At 48.4% G+C, this 10,207-nt stretch overlaps 1 protein-coding gene across 1 annotated transcript in view; it reads right to left on the bottom strand.

Moving 5' to 3' along the window:
- The window catches only part of TEX29 (testis expressed 29), a 31,155-nt gene extending 25,455 nt beyond the window's left edge, over positions 1-5,700 (bottom strand). Inside the window, exons 1-2 of the mRNA XM_023737389.1 lie at positions 5,541-5,700; positions 4,408-4,503 (exon numbers count right to left, since the gene is read on the bottom strand). Coding sequence (XP_023593157.1) covers positions 4,408-4,465 — 58 coding nt within the window. The 5' untranslated portion in view covers positions 4,466-4,503; positions 5,541-5,700. The remainder of the gene's footprint in view (positions 1-4,407; positions 4,504-5,540) is intronic.
- Between the last annotated feature and the right edge of the window lie 4,507 nt (positions 5,701-10,207).

Below are 10,207 nucleotides of genomic sequence, written 5' to 3'. Positions count from 1 at the left end.
GAGCCCTCAGCCAACACTGCTCATTCTACAAACATCTATGAATGTCTCGGTCAAACCTAGAGCCCACTGGCCTGTCTGAGAGCCCTCAGCCAACAGTGCTCATTCTGCAAACATCTGTGAATGTCTCGGTCAAACCTAGAGCCCACTGGCCTGTCTGAGAGCCCTCAGCCAACACTGCTCATTCTGCAAACGTCTGTGAAGCACCTACCCAACGCCAGGCACGTGCCACAAACGGGGAGTGGAGAAGCGGATGAAATAAGAACCCTGACCTCCAAAGATGGTGCTGGGCACAACCAAGTCCCCTCAGCTATGTTTCCTGTGTCCAGGTCCACAGCCCCCAGCCAAGCCCTGGGGCAACCCAACGTGAAGTGATCTGGGGGGCGTCCTCAGCACACTGCTCTTTTTCAGGGAGGCTTCTGGTCATTCATTCATTCACTCATTCATTCATTGTTTTATACATTCATTCACACACCACCTACTCTGGGTAGGGCTGTGCTAGACCAAACCCGCTGTCGTCAAGTCAATTCCGACTCACAGTGACCCTACAGGACATAGCAGCACTGACCCATAGGGTTTTTAAGGAGCGACTGGTGGATTCTACCTTTCAGTTAGCAGCCAAGCACTTAACCACTGCGCCACCAGGGTTCCTTACCAGAGTTCAAAAAAACCAAACTCGTTGCCGTCGAGTGGATTCCGATTCATAGCAACCCTATAGGACAGAGTAGAACTTCCCCATAGGGTTTCTAAGGAGCGGTTGGTGGATTCGAACTGCCAGCCTTCTGATTAGCAGCAAAGCTCTTAACCACTGGGCCACCAGGGCTGTGCTAGGCATTAATATTACACCACGGAGCAAGACACAGTCCCTGCTGCCAAGTAACAGTACAGTCTATATGGGAGAGAGACCTGGAACTCAGCCAAGTGTGATACGTGGACACAGAAGAAGGGAGGAGGAGCAGGGCCAGCGGCTGGGAAGAAGTGTCGGGGATGGCATCCATCCATGATTTCGCTGAATGTGGCAAGATGGGTAGGAAGTAGGGGGTAGGGGACCCCACATGGGCAAAGGCATGGAGGTGCATGAGGTCTCCATATGTCTGAGAAGCTGCAAGTCGTGTGTGGCTGGAAAAGGGCTGTGTGTTTGTAGGTAGCTGGTGAGGCAGATGCCAGCTCGTGAAGAGTCTTATGTGCTGAGTTTGAGCCTCTTCCTGGAAGCTCTTCAGAGTGCTTGAAGGTTTGTGAAGAAGGGGATCCCTCTGAGGCTGTTTCGCGGAGAACAGAAGGGACAGGGACAGACGGGCGCCCAGCAGTGCATGCGGAGGCTGTTAGGATAGGAGAGGTGGGCTCTGAGGATCTGAACTCACGCTGTGAAGGCGGGCACGGGAAGGACAGATCGTGACGCTAGATGACTGAACTCTGCCGGGAGACCTGGCAGATCTTCACCGGTGCCATGCTCTGGTGACCCACACAGGCCTCCAGGGGTAGGGTGACCCGGCCTGGGACATCCGCTTTCACCTTGTCCGTACAGCTCTGAACCTGGGACAATTGTCACCAGTGTCCACCAGGGGGCGCCTGTCAACAACACAAAAACCTGAGCCATCAAAGGCCAAGGGTTAAAATATGACAGGACCAAGAAGTGCCGAGAAAACTAACCTCTGTAACCCAACTGTTTACCGACAAGCCTTAAAAATACGAAAATACAAAATGAAACAGCCACTCCAACATCTACAGAGGAAAATAAAGACAGTATCTTAATACTCCTACATTCATCATCCTCCAAACTGGAAAAATAGCAAGAATAAGGGCAAAACGCAGGAGTATCCTCTTTAAACACACGGAAAGCGCGGCCCTGCTGCAGATAAACTTCAAGAGGGAAAACGCCTCCCCTCCAAGCCCCAGAAGAGCCAGCTCAGGGTGTGCCCCCCAGCTTACCTTGAGGATACAGCTGAGATGGCGCCAGCCCCCACACAGGGCCCCTCACACCCTGGACGAGAGGCTCCTGGCTGGCCCGCACCTGGCCCTGACGATCCCACTCGGAGCCAGGTTCACGTGCATGAGGACCAGACTCCAGCAGCTCCCCTGCCTCACCTCACACAGAGGAAAGGGACACTGTTCCCCCACTCCAACCTGCAGACAGGGGAGAGCGGGTCCCCCCACAGCACCAGTGGGTCCTGATGGGCCCACAGCAGCCTTTATTGCTCACTGCCCTGAAGCAAGGGGCCAAGAGAAGCCTGCCCACTCTATGGGGAGAACGAACTTCTCTCTCAATCTGATGCGCTGGCTGAACACGAGGAAAATGAAAATCCTCACGAATGGACTGATAAATAACATCATAATAAACTGAGAAAAAACTGAAGTTGTCAAGGATTTCATTCTACTTGGATCAACAATCGACGTCCACGGAAGCAGCAGTCAAGAAATCAAACGACGCATTGCAGTGGGCAAATCTGCTGCAAAAGACCTCTTTAAAGTCTTAAAAAGCAAAGATGTCACTTTGAGGACTATGGTGCACCTGACCCAAGCCATGGTCTTTTCAATCTCTTCGTATGCATGAGAAAGCTGGACAATGACAAAAGGAGACTGAAGAACTGGTGAATTCGAACTGGGGTGTTGGCGTAGAATAGCGAATATACTGTGGATGGCCAAAAGAACAAACACATCAGTCTGAGAAGAAACGCAACCAGCATGCTCCACAGCAGCAAGGATGGCCAGACTCTGGCTCACTTACTTTGGACATGTCATCAGGAAAGACAGTGTCTAGAGAAGGACATCATGGTTAGTAAAGCAGAGGATCTGCAAAAAGGAGGGAAATCCTCCACGAGAGGGACTGACACAATAGTCTCGACAATGAACCCAAACATAGCAACAATCATGAAGATGGCGTGGGGCCGGGCAACGTTTCATTCTGTTATACGTAAGGTCGCCATGAGTTGGCGTTGACGCGACAGAAAATAACATCAACAACAACACCGGGAATCTTGCTAGAATTGAGGTATGGCAAGTCTGCCACACTCAGAACATCCGTTCCACGACCCTGTTCTGCTGCCCAGAGCTACCTCCCAAGTACAGGCACCCACCACCCTAGCTGCGTATGTATGCACTCTGGATCAAACACCATAAACACGCCTCTTTGGAGTCCTTTGAAGGACCTACTTTCAAGTTTGGGCTCTGCCACTCACCAGTTCGGGAACCACAAGAGCAAGATTCCCTTAACTTGCCATTGCCTTTCCTGTCAAGTGGCAAGAAGGCACCCTGCCTTCCCCCCGAGGGGTGCGGTGAAGACTCAATGACATCATGCCTGGGGAAGGGCTGGGAGAACAACGAGAGTGCTTCGCACGCAAGCTCTGTCTCCTTCCCAGGCTTCCGTTTCCCTCAACCACATACCAGGATTCCAGAGCTATGACTCAAACCCTGCTGTAGAAGAGGTTCCAAATCACTTGTAGGAATTAAAATACGTCTTGTGGAATGCAGACCAGTCTGGGAAATACTTCCTGGGTCTAAGTTTCAAGGAAAACAGACAAATAAAAGAAGAAAATCAAATTGCTTCTCCCCTTCTTCCATTTTCTTGTATTTTGTTTGTAACTAAAGTGATGCATGAACAGGGGCTCACCTGCAAAGGAACACACAAATACACCCACGAGAAGGTGATCGTTCCCTCTTCTCGCTCAGTCCCCTTGGCCCTCTCCTCCCCGTGGAGCACGTACCTCTGCATTTTTTCCTAGCACGATTTTAAGTAAATGCAATTAATACTACATATACATACTAACAATGTACCTTCAAGAAAGTCACATTTCAAAATTAAGTTTCCTTTAGTACCCAGGTAAAACCAAACCAAAATCAAACCCACTGCCATCGAGTCAATTCCGACTCATAGCAACCCTAGAGGACAGAGTAGAACTGTCCCATAGGGTTTCCAAGGAGCACCTGGTGGATTCGAACTGCTGACCTTTTGGTTAGCAGCCAAATGCTTAACCACTGTGCCACCAGGGCTCCCAATAACCAGGTATAAGTATCCAATTTCAGACCATGGTCACTTGGGACGGGAAAGAGAAGGGTGCATTTTATTGTTGAGAAATATTTCTTCTTAATTAAAAAAAAAGTCTTGCCATAAAAAGCATGAAGTAGTTAAAGTGTGTGTTTGGCACTTCAGAGAGGAAAGTGCCTTTGATCCCTTAACCATCTAGGAAATAGTTAAATATATTTCTTATGCTGAAAACCTAAGGTTCCGGTGTTTTTGGTAATGAAACTTAAGAAAATGAAGACTTGGCAGCATTTTCCTACGCTGTTTTAAAAACACAGTTTCTTTGTCTTCCTTCCCAGTCTAAGCCTGATGAAGTTGACTGTCAATGCCTTGCTTGAAAACAGGACCCTCCTTGCCCCTACCCCTGCAAAGTGCTTGTGTTTATACTTTACCTGCAAATTTCTTCAGCAGATGTGATGGGGACTTTTTAAATTCTGGTTCATATTTCATTGTAGCAGTTTATGGATGAACGAAGGTATCAGACGAACCTGGAAAACAGCGTATCCAACACACTCAGGACCTCACAGTTGGCTAGTGAAGGTAATGGTTTGTCAGCGGGTAATAAATGCAGCCAAGTTTAGGGAGTGAATCCTGTAATCAGAGAGAGAGAGAGAGAGAGAGAGACCGCTGAGGTCCCCAACAGACTGGCCTGCACGGCTTGGTGGGACTTACTCGTTCAACATGTTGCTGGCTGAGTCCCCTCAGCCTTACTGTTGGCCGCAGTTACACTCCAAACGGAGAACAACTTTTTGATAAAACCAGAAATTGACCACCTTGGTCCTTGCGCCTCCCACAGCAAGTAAGAATGGAACCAGCCTCAGGCCTGCCCCTTGCCATTGTGACATCACACAGCCTCTCGTGACGTCACACTAGACCGGGGCTCTGCTGCCTGAGGACCTGTCCTCAGCGAGTGGGGCTCCAGTGCCCTAAAAATAAAACCCATTGCCGCTGAGTCAATTCCGACTCATAGCGACCCTACAGGACAGGGGAGAACTGCCCCATAGGGTTTCCAAGGAGCAGCTGGTGCATTTGACCTGCCGACCTTTTGGTTAGCAGCCGAGCTCTTAACCACTGCGCCACTAGGGGTCCAGCTACCCCTTTACACTGGCTGTGTGGAGGAGAAAAGGCCACTCAAATTAACAAAAATATGTCGAGAGACTTCTAAAGGCAAGGCACCATGATATTTGTAGGCCTGCACCCTAAATCAGCAAGGTGCCCAGGTGGCGCAAATGATTTGTGCTCAACTGCTAACGTGAAGGTTGATGGTTCGAACCCACTCAGCAGGTATCGCGGAAGATAGGCCTAGAGATCTGCTTCCTTAAGATCACAGCCAAGAAGCCCCTATGGAGCAGTTCTACTCTGTAACACATGGGGTCGCCATAAGTCTGAATGGAGTTGCTGGCAACTAACACCACCTCCTACAACCGGTATCAGACAGCGCGCCTGCTGTCCACTTCTCTGCCTGACAGCACTCGCACTTCCCGCCAGCCCAGACTTTGACATCAGACACATGTCTGAATCTTACCACTTCACTTCTTCGTTCAACAGGTTCCTTTGCTTTGAACATTCGTTATTGCCAGGTCACTGGATACACAGTTAAGCACTCGACTACTAGTTGAAAGGTTGGTGATTCAAACCCACCCAGGGGTGCCTCGGAAGACAGCCCTGGTGATCTGCTTCCAAAAGGTCACAGCCATGAAAACCGTATGGAGCAGTTCTACTCTGCACAAACGGGGCTGCCGTGAGTCACAACTGACTCGGCAACAACTAGCAACACAGCTCTGCTCTGGGTCTGACGAATACAACCGTGAACACAACAGATCAAGGTCCCATCCCTCAGGGAACTCACATCCCACTGGAAGGGTACAGAAAACCAACACACATCAGCTATGCCAGACAAGTGTTGTGCAGAAAGATAAAGCAGAGTGAGCTGATCAGCGAGTCCTGGGGGCAGGGAGCAGACTGCTATTTTATACAGGGTGGCAGGTGGCCACTGATAAGGTGGCACTTGAGCAGATTTTGAAGGAAGGAAGGGAGGGAGTTTCATGGGATCTGGGCAAAGAGCTGTGAAGGCTAAACACGTGGCAAGTGCAAAGGCCTGGGGGTGAAGCAGGCTGGCTGGGTTTGAGAACCGGAGGCCAGTGTGGCTTCAGTGAAATAAGACAGAGGATAGAGAAGTCACAGAAGGCTAGATCATGAGGAACCTTGTAGGCTATTGTGAAAATTTAGGCTTTTACTCCAGTAGGGAGCTATTAAAGGGTTCTGAGCTAAAAACTGAATTATATTTTTAGCAGGATCATTCTGGCTATGGAATAAGCAATGGGGAATAATGCAATAATCCAGGAGAAAGACAACCTACAGTGCAGGAGAAAATTTAGGGGAACCATATATCCAATAAGGGTCTAATATACAAAATATACAAAATACTTGTACAGCTTAACAACATAAAGACAATCTAATCAAAAAATGGGCAAAGGACTTGAACAGACACTTCACCAAAGAGGATAATCAAATGGCCAACGAGAACACGGAAAGATGCTCAATGTCATTAGCCATTGTTGTTGAGTGCCATCAGGTTCATTCCGACTCACAGCAACCCTACAGGACAGAGTAGAACTGCCCCACAGGGTTTCCAAGGCTGTAATTTTTATGGAAGTAGACTCCCATGTCTTTCTCCCACAGAGTGGCTGGTGGGTTCAAACTGCCGACCTTTGGTTAGGAGCTAAACACTTAACCACTGTGCCACCAGGGTGCCTTCATTAGGCAATGAAAAACATGTTGCCTTCAAGTGGATTGCGGCTACGCACATCAAAACCACAATGAGACACTGCGTTACCCCCATTAGAATGGCAATGATCAAAGCTGGAAAACATTAGGTGTTGGCGAGCTTGGGGAGAAACCGGAACCCGCATTCACTGCTGGTGGGAATGTGGAATGGTGCAGCCATTGTGGAAAGCAGTGCGGTGGTTCCTCAAAAAGTTAAACATAGAACTCCCATGTGACCCAGCAATCCTAATCCTAGGTATATACTCAGAAGAAATGAAAACAGGCACACAAACAGAAACCTCTGCACCAATGGTCACTGAAGCACTTTACCCAACAGCCAAAAGGTGGAAACAGCCAAAATGTTTAATAACAGATGAGTGGATAAACAAAATGTAGTGTATACACACAGTGGAATACTACTCAGCCATAAACAGAAATGAAGTTCTGATGCACGCCACTACATGGCTGAACCTTGAAAACATCACACTGAATGAAATAAGCCAGTCACAAAAGGACAAATGTGGTATGATCTCATTTATATGAAACAAGCAAATATATAGAAACCAAGGATTTATCAGTGGTTACCAGGGGTGGGGGAGACCCTGAGTAGCTCAAACAGCCAAGCGCTTGACTACTAGCCAAAAGGTTGGCAGTTCAAACCTACCCAGAGACTTTTACAAGAGTACAAAACCCACTATCTGACTATTCTGCACATTAACGACGTACGTATGGCAGTGAGGAAAACTGAGGTGCGAGGCAAGAGTAACGCTGGCTGTAATGGTTGAGGTTATGTGTCAGCTTGGCTGAGCCATGATTCTCAGTGGTCTGGCAGTTACGTAATGATGTAATTTGGTGGTTATGTAATGATGTAATTTGGCAGTTATATAATGATGTAACTTGGCAGTTCTGCAATGATGTAGTTATCCTCCATTTTGTGACCTGATGTCGTCATCCTCCACTTTTGCATAATGACCTGGCCTTTGGAGCCCAACCATGTTGATAAGTGAGAAGTGGGTGTATAGGTTGTTAGAGTCAATAGGATTTGCTGAAAGACTGGATGTGAAGTGTGAGAGAAAGGAATGAGTAAATAATGAATCCAAGGATTTTAGAGGAGAGACTGAAGGATGGAGTCACTACCTCCTGAGATGGGAGGGCTAGGAGAGAAGGAGCTTGGAGGGCTGGTAGAGGGAGCAGGAGTTTCCTCTTGGACTGTAACTTTAAGATGAACATTGAACATTCAGGTGGACCCAGCACACAGAAAGTTGAATATATGTGTCTGATTGAGGGCTGTGGTCTAGGCGGGGGTGTAAACACTAGATAGTTAGTTCCAGAAGCCATCAGATTGAAAGAGACCACTGAGGGAGAGCGTGTAGAGAAGGAGCCCTGGGAAGGGGCTGGCAAGGAGAGGACAGGGAAAGAGACTGAGAAGGGGCAGCTGGGAGGTGGGGGACACAGGCATGGTGTGGTGTTATAAGCCAAGAGGAGAAAGAGTTATCTGAGATAAGAAGCAAGAGTGTGGGTACAGACCAAAGGAAAGTGAAAACGCAGAGGAGCTGGAGGAGATTCATGGAGAGAGGAGAAGGTGTAACAGGGCCGTGAAGGAAAGCGGGCAAGCAGAGTAGGGTCACCAGGGAGAAGGTAGGGCCCACGTGAGGTGAGCAGTCATAACTTGAAAGCGAGGCCAGCCAGCTTAATTGCTTGTTGATTTTCCCCTCATCACAGGACAGCCGAGTGAAGGAGAGGGAACACTGGGTTCAAACAAGGTTGAGGTTTTTGCAGGTGAAGGGTACTTACACTGACAGAATTGAAACTAGGAAGGAGGATGTTGTTGTTGGATGCCGTGGAGTCCACTCCGACTCATAGCGACCCCATGTGACACAGGAGAACTACCCCCCATAGAGTTTCCTAGGCTGTAATCTTTATGAAAGATAACCAGGTCTTTCTTCCACAGAGTTGCTGGGTAGGTTCAAACCATCAACCTTTCAGATAGCAGCTAAGTACTTACCCGTTGGGCCACCAGGGCTCCTTGGTAAAGAGGCAGTGAGGACATAATGGAGAGAAGATCATTGAAAAGATGGGAGGGGTCTGAAGAGACAGGAAGACATATGATTCTTATGTATCCATAAGAATCACCTGGGGATCTTGTTAAACTGTAGATTCTGATTCAGTATATCTGGGGTAGAAATGCAAATTCTCAGCAGGAGGGTCAAACCGGCACAAACGAGTTGGAAGCCCTGCATATGAAATATTCAATTCCACTGGGATTGAAGGACTGGACTTTTCTGGCTTGCAGGAATGAGCTAAAAAGATACAAAGTTGTGGTCAAAGTGGGAGATTTAGAATTAAAATTATGGAGGGAGTTTTGGGTAACACCAAAGTCTAGGCTGTGGTCCTGGGAGTAGGTGGTTCAGGGGGGGCAGAGATCAAGAGCCTATCCAGCGAGGCGCCAAGAAGCTGAGCCCTTGAGGAAGAATGGGAGTTCTAGAAAAGCGTAACAGTGAGGTGACAAGCTCACATTCACAGGTACAGGGCTTAGGACTTCAACCCATCTTTATGGGAAACACAACACAAGGTGACGACAGCTATCGCTGGCTGGGGGGCCTCTCCTGGTGTTCCCAAGGCACCCCGTGGAAGGGGCTGTTTACTCATTACCAGCTAGCGCGGGCCTGTGAAGGAGGGAACCCAACGGGCACAGGAAGGGCAGCAGACGTGGACTCTGATCGTCTCTACCTTCATTAAGTCCTAAGTCCTTTCCCATGTGATAACCAAAGTTAGTGCAACTCTTACTGGTACCATTTCTGCAAAAAAGCAAGAAGACATTAGCAGTCGTACACCGGGCAGTCTTCCCGTGGGAAAATGTAAGAGTTGTAATGGGTTTCTTTAAATAGGAAAAGTAGTGTTGGGACCCATTATAACCTCTGAGGATCCCTCCAGCTCACTAAGCCTGTATTAATTAGCACTGTGACGGGATTTAGCTAAGAACTGGAGCCTAAGTTTCTAAGAGGGCAGCTACACCAGGTAGAAGACAGGGGATTGGGGCCACTTCTAGATAAGGGTCTGAGTCCAGTTTCCTCTTGTTGACAGCTTTGCTGAGGCTGTAAACGGAGAACAAATATCCTCCAAAGTCTTAAGAAAAGTGTATCTAACATTCCTGTTTTAAAACAAAACAAAACGTACACAAAGGTCTAAGGTGAGATCAGGCCAGTCTCGTAGACTGAAGGCAGACCTACTATCAGACCCAGGAGGCCCTGGATGGTGCAAACGGAGAATGCACGCAGCTGCAAACTGAAGGTTGGAGGCTCAAGTCCACCCAGAGGTGCCTTGGAGGAAAGGTCTGGCGATCTATGTCCGGAAAATCAGCCATTGAAAACCCTACGGAGCACAGTTCTACCCTGACACACACGGGGTCACTGTTAGTGGGAATCT

This window comes from Trichechus manatus, unplaced genomic scaffold, assembly GCF_000243295.1.
Source record: "Trichechus manatus latirostris isolate Lorelei unplaced genomic scaffold, TriManLat1.0 scaffold00102, whole genome shotgun sequence".
NCBI lineage: Eukaryota > Metazoa > Chordata > Mammalia > Sirenia > Trichechidae > Trichechus > Trichechus manatus.
This window is presented reverse-complemented; position numbering and strand designations above follow the sequence as displayed.